General features: G+C 49.5%; 4 protein-coding genes across 9 annotated transcripts; 2 read left to right on the forward strand and 2 right to left on the reverse strand.

The window, feature by feature from the left end:
- The first annotated feature begins 100 nt into the window (after window positions 1–100).
- On the forward strand, window positions 101–1,658 carry LOC6600609 (protein-cysteine N-palmitoyltransferase Rasp). The gene has a single exon (XM_002025562.2). The coding sequence runs from the start codon at window positions 101–103 to the stop codon at window positions 1,589–1,591; it is 1,491 nt and encodes a 496-aa protein (XP_002025598.1). The 3' UTR covers window positions 1,592–1,658.
- On the reverse strand, window positions 1,587–3,137 carry LOC6600610. Its single transcript, XM_026991732.1, has 2 exons — window positions 1,678–3,137; window positions 1,587–1,605 (listed from the first exon to the last, which is right to left on the reverse strand). Exon 1 carries the CDS (start codon window positions 3,133–3,135, stop codon window positions 1,699–1,701), a length of 1,437 nt encoding a protein of 478 aa, XP_026847533.1. The 5' UTR covers window positions 3,136–3,137; the 3' UTR covers window positions 1,587–1,605; window positions 1,678–1,698.
- An 802-nt stretch (window positions 3,138–3,939) lies between these two features.
- On the forward strand, window positions 3,940–6,751 carry LOC6600611 (drebrin-like protein). Its single transcript, XM_002025564.2, has 5 exons — window positions 3,940–4,572; window positions 4,667–5,118; window positions 5,181–5,357; window positions 5,416–5,894; window positions 5,949–6,751. Exons 1-5 carry the CDS (start codon window positions 4,318–4,320, stop codon window positions 6,179–6,181), a joined length of 1,596 nt encoding a protein of 531 aa, XP_002025600.1. The 5' UTR covers window positions 3,940–4,317; the 3' UTR covers window positions 6,182–6,751.
- A 5-nt stretch (window positions 6,752–6,756) lies between these two features.
- Window positions 6,757–11,990, reverse strand: LOC6600612 (BAG domain-containing protein Samui). Of its 6 annotated transcripts, none has more exons than XM_002025565.2 (4): window positions 11,115–11,988; window positions 9,173–9,281; window positions 7,903–9,097; window positions 6,757–7,836 (listed from the first exon to the last, which is right to left on the reverse strand). In XM_002025565.2, the coding sequence occupies exons 1-4, from the start codon at window positions 11,388–11,390 to the stop codon at window positions 7,545–7,547; spliced, it is 1,872 nt and encodes a 623-aa protein (XP_002025601.2). In that variant the 5' UTR covers window positions 11,391–11,988; the 3' UTR covers window positions 6,757–7,544. The 6 variants fall into 6 exon arrangements, with proteins under 6 accessions (XP_002025601.2, XP_026847659.1, XP_026847658.1 ...); XM_026991858.1 differs by having other exon boundaries at window positions 9,173–9,284; XM_026991857.1 differs by having other exon boundaries at window positions 7,903–9,281; window positions 11,115–11,990.
- Between the last annotated feature and the right edge of the window lie 2,145 nt (window positions 11,991–14,135).

The following is a 14,135-nucleotide window of genomic DNA, read 5'->3' on the forward strand; positions in this document are numbered from 1 at the left end:
CTCACGGCCATCTTACCTGCCTTAAAAACGTCCAAATTTGGCGCGTAAAATTATATCGGTTTGTTATACTATCGGCAGACTATCGATTGCAAAGTACAAAATGCCAAATGCCGGGTTGCTGAGCAGGTGCGAAATATTTGTTTATTTCGGTGTTTATATAGCTTATATTGTTGTTGGACTGTACAAAATCTATGAGCTGCGCGACCACATCGTCAAGGAGGCTCAGTTTCAGTTCTCGGATGGCTGGAGCCTGCTCCCATTCCTGCGGCGTCGCCGCGATGACAGCAACGACGAGCTGGAGAACTTTGGGGACTTTATCGCAAAGTTCTGGCCCTTCTACTTGTTGCACGCGATTGTGAATGGAGTGCTTAACTGGAAGTGGCCACGCCTGCTGTGCCATGGATACGCTGCCGTTTGTGCCTTGGCACTGGGCCTTAATCTCCATTGGACATCGCTGGCGGTGCTGGTTCTGCTGGTCGGTAGCTATTTTCTGGTGTCGTTGACCGGCTCCAAGCGCCTGGTGTGGCTCCTCTCCGCCGGCTGGATCCTGTGGATCAATGTGATGAAGAACAACACGTGGTGGATTGACCGCGTCGGCTATGCGGAGTATGTAATGGTGATAGTTACTCTTTCTTGGAGTTTGCTGCGCGGCTGCAGCTTTGCCCTGTCGAAATTTGGCGCACAGAAGGACGTTAACACATCAAGCTACGACTTGATCCAGTATCTGGGCTATGCCATGTACTTTCCATGCCTAACCTACGGGCCCATCATCAGCTACCAGCGATTCGCAGCTCGTCGCCAGGGACAGGGAGTGCCACGGAATTGGCTGGGATTTATTTGCGCCGTGGGACGCAGCGCTATCTGGTGGCTACTGATGCAGTGCGGACTCCACTACTTCTACATACACTACATGGCGAGGGATGTCCGCATGGTGGCCATGATGGACTCTGTTTTCTGGCAGCACTCTGCCGGCTATTTCATGGGACAGTTCTTCTTCCTTTACTACGTGGTCACCTATGGCCTGGGGATCGCCTTTGCGGTGCACGATGGGATTCCGGCGCCCAGTCGTCCCCGCTGCATTGGACGCATACACTTCTACTCGGACATGTGGAAGTACTTTGATGAGGGGCTCTACGAGTTCCTCTTCAAGCACATCTATGCAGAGCTGTGTGGCAAGCACTCCTCTCCTGCGAGAAAATTTTGTGCCACTGCCCTGACTTTTGCGTTTGTCTTCGTTTGGCATGGCTGCTACACCTATGTACTCATCTGGAGCATACTCAACTTCCTCTGCCTTGCCGCGGAGAAGCTCTACAAGTCGTTGATTTCCATGCCCACCTACCAGACCTGGACGCTTAGACACTTGGGCCCTGTCGGGGCTCAGAGACTGCATGCCATGCTGGCCACCCAGCTATTTATTCCGGCTGCCTTTTCGAATGTGTACTTCATTGGGGGACAGGAAATTGGCGACTTTCTGATGCGCGGCGCCTACTTAAGTGGAGTGGGTAACTATATGGCGCTCTGCTTTTGCAGCTACTGCTTCTTCCAATGCTCAGAGCTGCTCTTGGCCAAGTTAAAGCCAAAAACCACTTGATTCCAGAGACACGCCTGCTTGCAGTAGACGTAAAGAAAAGGTTGACAGTATTTTGTAATAAAATTCTATATATTCATGGAATATACCATATTTAATGACACCTTGGTTCATCTGTCGTTATCTTCGTTGTCCTGCCAGTCCAGCCATCGGGTCTGTGTATATGTGGAAGTAAAGTTCTCCAGCAGCTCGTCAAGCATTTCGTCGCAGGTTTGCGTATGCTGTGTGTTGTACAGTCCATCGTCCGGCCAATGGGTCTGGGTCTGTATGTGGGACAGTCCCAGCTCCTCGAATAAATCATCACAGGTCTGGGTGTACATGTTGGCCGAAGTCTGAGCGCCAAACATAGGCTCGTTATCGGGATAGGAGGGAAAACCGTCATCGACTGAAGTGGACGCAGTGTGTTGCTGCACTTGATCCCAGTTTTCGGCTGGCGTTTGGGTCTCTATGTGGCCCACAGAAGTGGCGGCAGTCTGTTCCTGCACCTGCGTCATCTCGATCATCGTTTCTGGATCCCAGTTGTCGTCTGGTGTCTGGGTTTCCTGCACTACCATTGTCATCGTTTCCTGATCCCAGTTGTCGTCTGGCGTTTGGGTTTCGATGTGACCAACTGAAGTGGCAGCCGTGTGTGCCTGCACCGGCAGTTCCGAATTTAATTCCGTCGTCATTTCGGCCAACGTTCCCTGATACCAATTGTCTTCCGGCGTTTGGGTTTCCTGCACTACCGTTGCAGTTGCCGTTACCATCGTCATCTCGGCTATGGTTCCCTGTTCCCAGTTGTCGTCTGGCGTTTGGGTTTCTATGTTGCGCAGTGGAGGCACTAGTATCTCATTTGGATCTTCGAATTCCGTTTGAGTTTCCATATCCAGCTTCTCTCTCTGCGAATCCTGCGGGAGCTGCAGCACACATTGAACGTCTATGGGTGGCAAATACCAAGCGTATGTTTGCTCTGGTTCTGCTGCCTCCGTGGAGCTCTCCGGAGTGAGGGGCATTGCGGGAATTGTAGGTAGATTTTCATTAGTGGTGACGGTGATTTCCTGCAACTTCTGCCACGTTCTGAGGGCAGGTATTGCTACCTTCCCGTCATTTTTATCCAACAGATGATTCTTGCGTCGCATGTGGGTTCTCAGACCAGCGGCGCTGCTATATGTTAGCCCGCAAACGTTACATATGTGCACCAAGCATTTGTGCCTGTCCAGGTCTCGTTGGAGCAGAAACTTTTCGCTACAGTGCGGACATTTGTGGTTTTTGGCGAGGTGGATCTTCTGAAAGTGCTGCCGGACCAGGCGCAGGCTGGAAAAGCTTCTGCCTTCCACTCGAGCGATTGCAGAGGCATGGTACCTGCACCGTTCCACTGGACAATGGAACACAGAAAAGTTTTGCTTAGAAATGACCACTTTGTGCCTCTGCCGCAGATGAAGCTGGTAGTGGCTGTGGTTGCTGAACACCTGGTCGCCACATTTTTCACAGCGGTACTCGCGTTCTGGCAGCAGCTCCGAAATGTTGGGCGTATATTTTATATTGTTTATGTCCTTGGAACATTCCATTTCCAATTCATTCTTTTTTTTATTCATGCAGAATTCACGTAAACATCTGTTTCATGTATTTTTCCGGTAACGTAGTATGGTCACTCTTTGTGTAGTTAGCCACCATGTAACATGTAGATAAAGACATGTAAGTTACACGCAAAGTAAATGATCGAATGTCACTCTGACAAAAGCTCGCCACAACGTTTCATTAGTCCATAGTTCATGCATGGACAGACATCGACATCCTGATCGTTTGCCATCAAAATCTCAATTTTTTCAAAAATGTCGGAAAAGAGTCATGTCAAAAAGTGTATGTTCCATGGGGGTTATATGAAAAACAACCGGCCAAAAATGTTTACCCACTAGGTGTCGTTTTTGGTATTTACATAAAAATGTAGCTGACATGTAGCAAATATGTAGTTGCGGTGTAGTTACAATGTAAGGAAATTAATTGTGTGGAAATTGTTCTTGACCCATTTTGTTTAAACCTTATTTCATAGATAATAAAATCAAGATGAGAACTTAGAATCAACCAGTCTTGTAGAAAAGTGATGCAACAATTGGATAAAATTGTGAGTTCAGGGCTTTGGATTCTAGCCAGCTTGTAAATTTCAACCGAATATCCAAAACGAGGAATATGATGTTGCTTGAATATGAATAATTCGTCAGTATATTTACGGTATATTTTTTAAATGAGACGGTATGTTTCGGTATATTTCTGAGGGTCGGACCGTACTGTATCGATCCGCGGTCACACTGCACACAGTTTGCTGTTTTGTTGTTCGACTTGCAAAAAACTGTTGTAGGAGAGCGAGCTATTTTAAAAGTCCATTTAAAACAGGCCAAATCAAATGAAAACGCTGCCCAGCCGTTACTTTTAATAACTGATGCACGTGTGAATTGAAGATCAGTGACCAGGAGCCGCGACCATCCCGCCGCTGGACAATCGAAGAGACGGAGACTGGAAAATCAATCAGCCGCTATCCTATGCTGTTTATTGTGTGTGTGCGAGAGAGTCGGCTGCAGTTGTGCATTTAATTAAAACCTAAGCCACTCCGAAGCCAGAGTTGGAGTCATTGCGGGCGTTGGCTTTCACTCGAGCGACGTTGGGCGAAGACGCGGGAACAGGCATCCAAATAAGGTGAACCAGTGAAAGCTGGCCGAGATCTCTTTGTTCAAGGTCATTGGCAACCCCACACCATGGCCATCAGCTTCGAGAAGAATCGCTCGCAAATCGTGGCCGCCTGGAAGGATGTGCTGGACGACAAGAGTGACACCAATTGGTCCCTGTTCGGCTACGAGGGCCAGACCAACGAATTGAAGCTCGTTGGCTCCGGAGACGGCGGTGTGGAGGAGCTGAGCGAGGACCTCAACAGTGGCAAGATCATGTACGCCTTCGTGCGTATTGAAGATCCAAAAACCGGCCTGAATAAGTACTTACTCATCAACTGGCAGGTGAGTCAGGACCCCCTTCCCATCGCCAATCTTATCACCAGACGCTTATCTAAACTCTTACCGGCTGGCTTTTTTGTTGCTTTTTATGTTGAAGGGTGAAGGCGCACCTGTGCTACGCAAGGGCACCTGCGCCAACCACATACGAGACGTCAGTAATCTTTTTTCGGGTGCCCACCTGACAATCAACGCCCGGAATGAGGATGACATCGACCTGGAGCGCCTACTGAAGAAACTGAGCGCCGTCAGCTCTGCCTACAGCTTCAAGGAGCCACGCGGCACTATGGAAGAGCAGAAGGCGCCGGTGGGAACAAACTACACGCGCGTTATCCCAACCAAGGAGCTCAATGCCAGCGTTATGCAGGACTTTTGGAAAAAAGAAGAGGCTGAAGAGCAGCGTCGCTTGGAGTCAGAGAAGGATGCCAAACGTGTGGAGCTGCAGAAGCTCGAGCAAGAGGTTCGCAGCCGCGAAGAAAAGGAGCACAAGGAGCGGGAGAAGCTAGTCATCAGCACCACCAAGCTCCAGCCGGCGCATGTGCCCATCAAAACGTAATTGTAGCCACCATTAGCTACCATAACATGGTGAAAACTTTTCCCATTTGTTCTTCTAGCTCCCCGCAACCGCTGAGCCCCGAGAAAACCGCACCAGGATTTGGCAACAACTTGACGGATGCAGAGCGCATGCGTCAGGCACGAAATCAGGAGGCTCGAGAATTGATTGGCTCGCGTGTCGGCGCCGCCAAGGCCATGTTTACCAAGCACACCAGCGAGGGTCAACTGCAATCCAAGTGAGATATCCTTGCTTTTCAATAGTTCCTATAATAATAGTACGTTCTCCTCTTATAGACTCAACACGCAACCGCCGGCGAAACCAGCACGCAATTCGATTGCCCAGCGAATAAATGTGTTCAACCAGAACCAGCCTCAGGAAGCCTCTGTGCCTTCACCACCACGCGCTGTGTCGCCCATCAAACTGCCAGAAGTAGTAGAAGTAGAGCCTGCTGCCCCAGTCGCTGCTGCTGTTGCTGCTGCCCCGGTGGCCGCTGAAGTTGTCTCGACCATAGCCGAGGTGGAGGCCGAGACGCAGCCGGTAGACGACTTGCCCCTGGCCCACGAGAGCGAACAGTTCTCGACCATCAAACGATCGCCGCACAGTAAAACCAACTCGCTCCAGTCGCAGTCGCCGGACGAGACAACGTCTTCCAATGAGACGGACACGGCGGTGTATCAGGAGGAGGAGGAGGTGCGCACCAAAGTGTCCGTCACAGTGCAGCAGTCGCAGTCGACCAAGACGGGCGCCCTTAGCACTTTGGAACGGAATACATGTAAGAAGAAGCAGTGTTTCAAGGATGTTTCCCCAACTAATGCGTTTCCTTTAGTGACCGATTTGGTTAACGAGGACGACTTCATATGCCAGGAGAGCCTGGGGGATCTGGGACTGCGTGCCCGAGCACTGTACGACTATCAGGCAGCCGACGAGTCGGAGATCACATTCGATCCGGGGGATGTCATAACGCATATCGATCAAATCGATGAGGGATGGTGGCAGGGCCTCGGCCCTGATGGAACCTATGGACTGTTTCCGGCAAACTATGTCGAGATCATCAACTAAGCAGCGACCCAAGTGCCAAGCAGCTGGGCCACCTTTTTGCTAGATATCTACATACATCCCTACTTTATGGAACAGGAAGAGAACTACTTAACTTATAATCCCCACTCTTGAACAATAATGCAACACAGAGAGAACCTAGAGGAGATTCAACGATGACTAAATACGACTATAAGGCGATTTCTATCGTACATCACGTCTGTTTTTTTTACATACATATATTGCATAGTACTACTTTATCTTTATATAACGCGTACATATATACTCGATGCGATGCCACATATGCGACCCCATCTGTGTATGTGTATACATACTTATTATTATATGATTGTTTGACTATTTTGATTGTCAAAACCATGTTGCGTCCTTTTAAAATGTTCTTAATATACGAGTGCATACAGTGTAACCACTACTTAGTCAGTATTTAAGCCCCCTCTCCATCAACATCCCCATATCCATATCCATCCCCATGCCCATCCCATCCGGCGATCCCGGACTCTGTATACATATGTATTTAGATGGAGAGACCTTTGTAACCTTTCGATAATAAACTTTGATAATTGTGCAACAATATTGTGTATGTTCAACAATATCTACATTTATTCTCGTATTAATTAGTAGCATAAATAGTTATTCATAAGAGTTCTCAATAAGTGTGTGTGTGTGTGTGTGTGTAACAATTCAACTGCAGCAAAGACGTAAGCGGTGCGCCAGCAAGCTCCATTTGCTGTAGATTTGTATGAGATCATACTGCTGCTTTCCGCTTGCTCCGTTTCGTTCCGTTTCGGAACCTTGCACACTCGCAGTTGTCTGATACTCGTACAAGGATTATAAAAAGTGGACTCGGTCGTGATCTTCCATCGCTTAAACATAATCAGCTCTTTCAAGTGTCAAGCAACTGAGTTATCAATGTGAATCGTTGCTTAAATCGTTTTCGTTTTGTTTGCTTCCCAATTCTATGCAGATGCAGGCACTTTTTAGTCAATATTTCAATATCAAATTTCTTACTAGCCTAATCTATGCGTTGTACGAAGTGTACCATGTGGTGTGTGAAGGATGGGCTTATGGGATGGTGGTGCCTTTGTTATGTCACATGAGATTTGCATGCCTATATGTATGCTGTATGTGTGTAGTGTGTAGTACGTATGTGGATGTATGTGTGCATGGAACACCATCAAAGATACGTGTGTTCACATTCACTTCACATGCCGTTTAATCAATCAAGTTTTCGCTGTCCTTTGATAAATTCCAAACAAAACTCGTCTGCTCTCTGCTGTCGTTTTCTCCCGCCCAATCATCACTTGAATTTGGTTAATTTGCGTAGCTGCCGCGAAGTGGTGGTCGCCTTGTAGAGGCGCTCTGTTCATCATTCGGACGTCGAGGTGGTTGTCTCAGTCGATGAGACGGTTTGAGCCGCCTCGGCTGCAGCTGGTGGAGCCTCCACGGCTGCCTCCACAGCACTTGGTGGCGGAGGCAGAGGGATTGGCTCTTGGATCTTTGTAGCATCCTGTGGCTGTGGTGTGATCGGCTCTTGCACCTCTGCAGCAGCCTCTGTGGACACCTGCTCGGAGACGGGACCCCCAGCCTCTGCTCCTGCCGCCAGCCTGGCGTTCTCCTCGGCCTTGGCCTCCAGCACATTGATTGAAGCCTGAATGCATCTGAAAAGGTGGGAATCGGTTTATTAGCAATCTATAATTGGAATATCAGGAGTTAATTGGACTTACTTGATGGCTTCTTTGCGGGCTAGACGAATGCTGTCCTTTCCGTTTGTGTCGATGGTGTCCAGCTTGAGTAGATTGCGGGTTAGCATCTCGTCCAGGTAGGCATACTCCTTCTCCTGCCGCATGCCCTTGAACTGCTCTACCTTGGTCATCAGCTCGAGCACGTCGCGCTGGATGTCCTGAATCTTGTTGATCGAATCGAGAGTGTGTGGCGTCTGGGGTGGCAGTCCTGCGGCTCCATCTCCCGGAACCTGTTGCTCCGCCTGCTGCTGCTGAGTATTTAGTGGCGTTGGACGCGACTGCTGTGGCGAGAAGTGGGCCTGAGCCTGGGCAGATGCATGGGCCTGGGCCTGGGCCTGAGCCTGGGCACTGGGCGGAGCATTCTGGTTTGGAATCTCCTTGTGGGCATTGATGATGGGCTCAGTCCGACCCTCCACGAAAATGGGAATAGTGCGCACGAAGCTTCCCCCGGGCGTCTGTGGGGCAGGTGGCGGCGTCTGCTGCTTCTGCTGAGGATGCGTTTGCTGATGCGGGGCATAGTACGACTTGAACTGAGGCGGATGCTGCTGGGGTTGCTGCGGCTGCTGGTACTGTCCCTGCACCGGTGGACTGGTCTGAGTGCCAAATGGTGACTGATGCACTCCAGGCGGTGGAGTGGGACGCTGCTGTTGCTGCTGTTGGTACACCAGGTTCTGCTGCTGTTGCTCTGGCGGAGGGGCAGAGTGGGAGCGGGCTGCCTGGTCCTGCTCGGCCACACTCTTCACACCCATGTCCACAGTGTTGCGCAGTCCATGCTGATTGAGGTTCACGGGTGCGGCACAATCCACCTCGGAGCGGCCGGCAGGGTCCTCCGTTTGGATGGCCGCATCGCAGAGACGCTTCGAGGGCGACTGCGGCACCTGCTGCTGCTGCGGGGCCACGGGCACGTACTGCTGCTGTTGTGGCGGCACAGGGTAATCCTGCTGGTAGTACTGCTGTGGGTACTGCTGCTGCTGCGCCTGCGGCTGCGGCTGCTGTGGAGGCACGACGCCAGTCGCCGGTCCTGGACCGCGTCTGGCCCCAAAGCCATCGGGGATGTACTGTCGGAACTCCGACGGCAGCCGGTTGAAGAAGTCGTCGTCGTGATCCATGTGGTTGTTAGCGCCGCCAGCCATACGGCCCCGCCTGCCCATAGTCGAGAACTGGGGGAATCCAAAGTCTGCGTCGTCAAAATGGGAGGAAAAGGCATCGTCAGCATTCGTTTGGGGGGGACCGTTCAAACTACTCCGCTTACGTGTGTCGCCGAAGCCGGCAAAGGGATCGTGGTGCATCCGCCCTAGGCGCGAGCGCGGGAACATGTTGTCCATGTCCATATCCATGTCGGGTTCAAATCCAAAGGTCGGCTGCTGAAATCACAGATCAGATCGAGAGTTGTTATGAGAACAAGTGCGACAAGCGAGTGTAAAGTGTAGTGTTTGGCTCGGTGGGCGAATTGTTTATAAATAACAACATGACTCAGCGAGAGCACTTGTGGAGAGCAGTCAGCAATAATTCGACACGAACGAACAGCTGTTTGCACTGCCCGCGGGTAGGGGAGCCACTCCGACGCCTCTTACCTTTGCAATCGTATTCCGGATTGACTCTATTGTTTGCTTTATCAATTAACAATTATTGTTGTTCTGTTACAAATGTACTTTATTTCACTTCTGTCCGTCACTGGCTTTGTTCGCTGAATGCTCGGTCGGTCCGGCAGCTTGTGAATGAATGAGCAGAGCAGTTGGCGCAGAAGCCGTTTTATAGCCTCTGTCGCCCACTCTCGGATCTTCTCCTGCGTTCTCGTTGCTTCTCGTAGCTTCTGTCTAGCTCTAGCTATTGCTCTCTCTCTCTCTCTCTCACTTTCTTGTACTTCTCTGCTCGCTCAACAACTGTCACTGAGACTTGAAAGGACACTCTGTCTTTTTCACACCCTCTTACCCTCTTACGGGTGAGCATGGACTTTTTTGTGGGAAGGTACATTAACTTGTTGATGACGTTTGGATGAGGAAACGTCACAGAGTTGTGGGCCCTGCTCTGCGTTGGCCAAACGGTTGGGCAACCCAAAAATATCGCCCACGCCTCTCATATTAGACAACTGACTTGCTTACACAAACGTACATCAATATATAGCGTCATTATATATTATGTATTACTGTGTATGCTGCTGCCCACCTACTAAGGAAAACACATACACACACACACACACACACACACACACACACACACAATAGTCGGTATTTCGCTAGAGAGCAGCACGTCAGGAGAAATAGAAACAGAGAGCCAGCAATGGGCGCAAAGAGAGACAAGAGAGAGAGAGAGGGATAGAGGGATAGAGCGCGCGGGCAGCCGAGCAGCGCGTCCATTAGCTTGGGCTTTTTTTTTCTTCTAGAAATTTTCAAATATTTTCAGCGAATCGAGCGCCAAATCTTTTTGTTCTTGATAGATTGGATGGCTGGCCAATAGATTAGACCACTAAAAAACAGCTGTACTCTCGGGTCTGTGGTAAATTTCCGCACGCGTTGCCGCATTAATCATACGCAGAGCTGCCCAGAACAGAAGAGTGCTTGACACGACAGCACTTCCCGTTTCTTTGCCCCAACTAAGGCCCACATTCCACGGCCAGAACAGCAGCGGCACAGAGACAGCAGCCCAGGCTGAGTAGGTCAATAGTGTATGCATACATACTTGACACACTGTGCCCACAGCTGCCACAATGGGTTGCTTGGTTGGTTTGTTGGCGGTTCGGTGGGTGCATCTAGCAGCTGTGGACGAACGCCCCTCCTCCCACTCACAGGGGGGCCTTTTACGCAACCTCCAACCGATTTTTCCATTGTTTGCGACCGCTTTTCGATTTGGAAAGTCTACAATGCGCCCGAGGGCAATGCGAGAACGTGAAGGATTCGTACATCCGCAAAAATCGAACAATTGCAACGTCAGAGTACAGTGAAGCAGTGGAGAATGCCTGTCATGCGATTTCGCAATGTATTAAATGGGAGATTCCCCTCTGACGCTGCTTCACTGTAACAGACAGACAGAAACAACAACAATCACAATGATACGCATCCGAATATGTCCAAGCGACCTTGCCTGGCGCCAACCTTGAAGCTCGCTCACTGCCGCTCGTCACCCCGTCTCCCCGTCTACCCCGTATCCCCCGTCCCCACCCCCTCCTGCACGAGTGACCCGTGAAGTCCACTCACCTGAAAATGTTGCTGCTGTTGATTTGTGGGAACCTGCTGCTGAGGATGCTGCTGCTGGTGCGGGGGCCGCTGCCTGGGCGATCCGTATCCGGGCAGAGTGCTGCTGTTGAATTGCGGGTGCGGCTGCTGCTGGTGCGGGGATCCGTGGGCACCGCTCACGTACTCCCGATTGATGGGTATATTGATGCCCGACACGTTGCCGGGCCCTCCATTGCCGCCCGCACTGGCCTGCGCTTGGGCATGGGCTTGATTTGCTGCTATCACAGTTGGCTTCATCTCAGTTTCCGAGTTGCTTTCTTAACCGTTATCCCTGCAGTTGCCGTTGCCGTTACCCTAACTGTTCTCGAGTCCGGGCGTGCAAAGAAAATTTCTGTGTTATCTTCCTTTATATTTCTGAATTTAGCTTTAACTTCTGAGGCTTGTCGAAAGAGTTGCTGCGACAGAAAATAGTTTTTGGAAACGGGACAGCCAACTCTCGGATCGTGCGAGGGAATGGAGTGGAGTGCGGGTTCACCTTGAACGACGACAACGACGATGGCGCGTGCTGCGCTGCGCTGCTAGTTCTCGTATGTTCCGCTGCGTTGCGCGTTAATTTTCGCCGCTTTTGTGGGCGCTTCTCCTGCTGATACTTCTCAACGGCTGGCTCCTGCTAATCGCTCTGATGCTCTTGTCCCCGCGTCGCCTTCTCCGGGTGTGATGTCACTTCTGGCCACACTTTCTAACACACAAACACACACACACAAAAGCAGACACTTTTTTCCACTTCCACTTTTCGCTTTTTGCTTTTTTAGTATTTCCGCTGCAATCTTTTGTCTCCCTTCCACTCCTCTCCCGTGTGTGTGCTTTTGTATTTCTATATTCAATTTAAAATATATATAGATTTTTTATTTTTGCACATTGCCGCCGATACACACACACACACGCATGCACACTATGAAAAAAAACACTTTGATTTGTTGTTGTTTATTTAGCCAAATATCCACGTAGTCTCTGCGCCGTCGTCCGTTCTTCACGCTGCCAAAGTTGCTCGTCGATTGAGCGCCATCGCCGCTTGCTAGTGGCCCCAAAGCAAATGGCTCCCGCTGTCGCTGGCGTTGGGGCTGCTATCTTTCTCTCTCTCTCTCTCTGTGTGTGTGTGTGTGTTTGTAGTTTTGCCACGCGGTTTGTGTGTGTAAGCTTTGCTTGGCTTCTCTGCCATATGTCGAACCTGTCTCCGTGTCTCCGTGTCTCAGTCTCGTCTCTCCACTCCACCAAGTTAAGGCCTAAATAGGTAAACACTTTACTGCCTCTCCCTCTCGCTCTCTCTCTCTCTGTATCATTCTCCATCTGACGCTCTCTCTCGGCTCTCTGGTTTCTGCACTGATCGTTGCCCAAGATACACACACATCAGATTTATAAATAGACGGACGTGGAGACGACGCGTCGATGGGGCTAAAAAGCTGGCCGAGAGCGGCTCTCAGAGACGAATTCCATGGCAGTCGCAGTCGCATGGCTTCTAGAACGTGTAACTAAGCCGGAGCGACGCCTACATGTCCGTCGCCGTCGTCGCCGCCGCCGCACACATCCACTGCGTCACCAGCAACGGCAGCGGGGGTAAACAGTTGTCGTCGCCCACTAACGGAGTTGTTCAATCGTCAATCAATCCATCAATGGGTTCGTGACTAACGATCTCCGCTACCTCGATCTGCTCCCCCACTCGATACCTTTCTGTACATATGTATATACATACATATGTGTACCGCCTCTCGCGTTTTCTATTTCCCTTCTTTCTTGTTTTGCAGCGCCGCAATGTCTTCTGCCATCAACCGATATGACGATCGGCTGATTACTGCATACTGCTGGTCAACCACTGTTTACTTAGCGCTGTTGCCTTTTGTAGAACGATGCGTCACCTACGGCCAAGGCATTTTCCTCAGAATGCCAAAATGATGCATATGTACAATCGTACATATACATATATATGTATGTACATACATAGATAGTCGCCTGGCCGGCGACACGCCCACACAGAAAGCTGCTTTAACCGTTCGATGTATTTTCCAAATATTTTCTAGCTTTTCGCCCGAACAACAGCGTCGGCCGAGCATATAAAATTGAAATAATTCATAATTAAATATTGCACACATCTCTCTATAAGCACACGCATCTACACAATGATAAATGCATGTACATATATATTATATACATACATATGTGTAGGGGAAAGCCATCTAATATAGCCACAAAGGCGAAACGCAATGCAAAAACGAAGTCAAATTCATGTTGCATCCCAGACGTTTTTCCTCGGAATCCGAAATTCTAAAACAAAAAGTCACAAAGAGAACGTCGAAGCTAGAATTCTCTCCCCAAGAACACCGACAGATATTAGATAATGCCCAGAATGTCTCCCAGCATGTTAAGAAATCTGATAAAAGTACCAGTACTGGGACTGCAATGGTATCAAAAGACCACCGAGTAAAATAGGTTAGGTTTTTGCCAAGCTACGCATCGGTAAATATGTATGTATGTATGTCTATATGCACATATGTATGTATATATGTCTGAATTACTGGAAAGAGTGGGTGATACTTCTAGTGAGAGTATCGCATGCGAATTCGTTCCTTTTATGGGACCCCTGCAACCCGTCAAAACAAATCGAATTGAGTGAGTCAGCCGCGTCAAGTGATTATTTTGGCTGAAATAAGCTGAAATCGGAGAAGGACAGAAAGTGATATAGAGCTGGAAGAATTGTAATAATCGGAATCAATTACTCAGAAAGTGTTTACCTTTGGAGATGCAAACACACATTAGTATATTTTTTAGTAAGCTCTAAGCCAATTTCCTAATGGGATTTATAATAATAAATTTGTGTTTACTCAACATATGCCCGGCTCAGGCACAATGAAATATTTGCTCTTCTGATCCCACTGTTCCTCTTCGCTAATCCCTTGCAGCACTGTATTACAGTTAGTGCCCAAAAATGGATTCCTTTAAGCGTTTCATGAGCGTATCGGAAGTCGTTCGATGTGGCTAGTGGAATGG

Source organism: Drosophila persimilis, unplaced genomic scaffold (assembly GCF_003286085.1).
Source record: "Drosophila persimilis strain 14011-0111.01,24,50 unplaced genomic scaffold, DperRS2 tig00000686-arrow-arrow-pilon, whole genome shotgun sequence".
NCBI lineage: Eukaryota > Metazoa > Arthropoda > Insecta > Diptera > Drosophilidae > Drosophila > Drosophila persimilis.

Excerpts from the sequence above, each read along its gene's own strand:
- LOC6600609 (XM_002025562.2), top strand. The coding sequence starts at position 101 with ATGCCAAATGCCGGGTTGCTGAGCAGGTGCGAAATATTTGTTTATTTC.
- LOC6600610 (XM_026991732.1), bottom strand. The coding sequence starts at position 3,135 with ATGGAATGTTCCAAGGACATAAACAATATAAAATATACGCCCAACATT.
- LOC6600611 (XM_002025564.2), top strand. The coding sequence starts at position 4,318 with ATGGCCATCAGCTTCGAGAAGAATCGCTCGCAAATCGTGGCCGCCTGG. Across the intron at positions 5,358-5,415 it reads GAGGGTCAACTGCAATCCAA|ACTCAACACGCAACCGCCGG; the intron begins GTGAGATATCCT and ends CTCCTCTTATAG. Across the intron at positions 5,895-5,948 it reads CACTTTGGAACGGAATACAT|TGACCGATTTGGTTAACGAG; the intron begins GTAAGAAGAAGC and ends CGTTTCCTTTAG.
- LOC6600612 (XM_026991856.1), bottom strand. The coding sequence starts at position 11,390 with ATGAAGCCAACTGTGATAGCAGCAAATCAAGCCCATGCCCAAGCGCAG. Across the intron at positions 9,285-11,114 it reads AACAGCAGCAACATTTTCAG|CAGCCGACCTTTGGATTTGA; the intron begins GTGAGTGGACTT and ends CTGTGATTTCAG. Across the intron at positions 7,837-7,902 it reads GCCCGCAAAGAAGCCATCAA|ATGCATTCAGGCTTCAATCA; the intron begins GTAAGTCCAATT and ends CCACCTTTTCAG.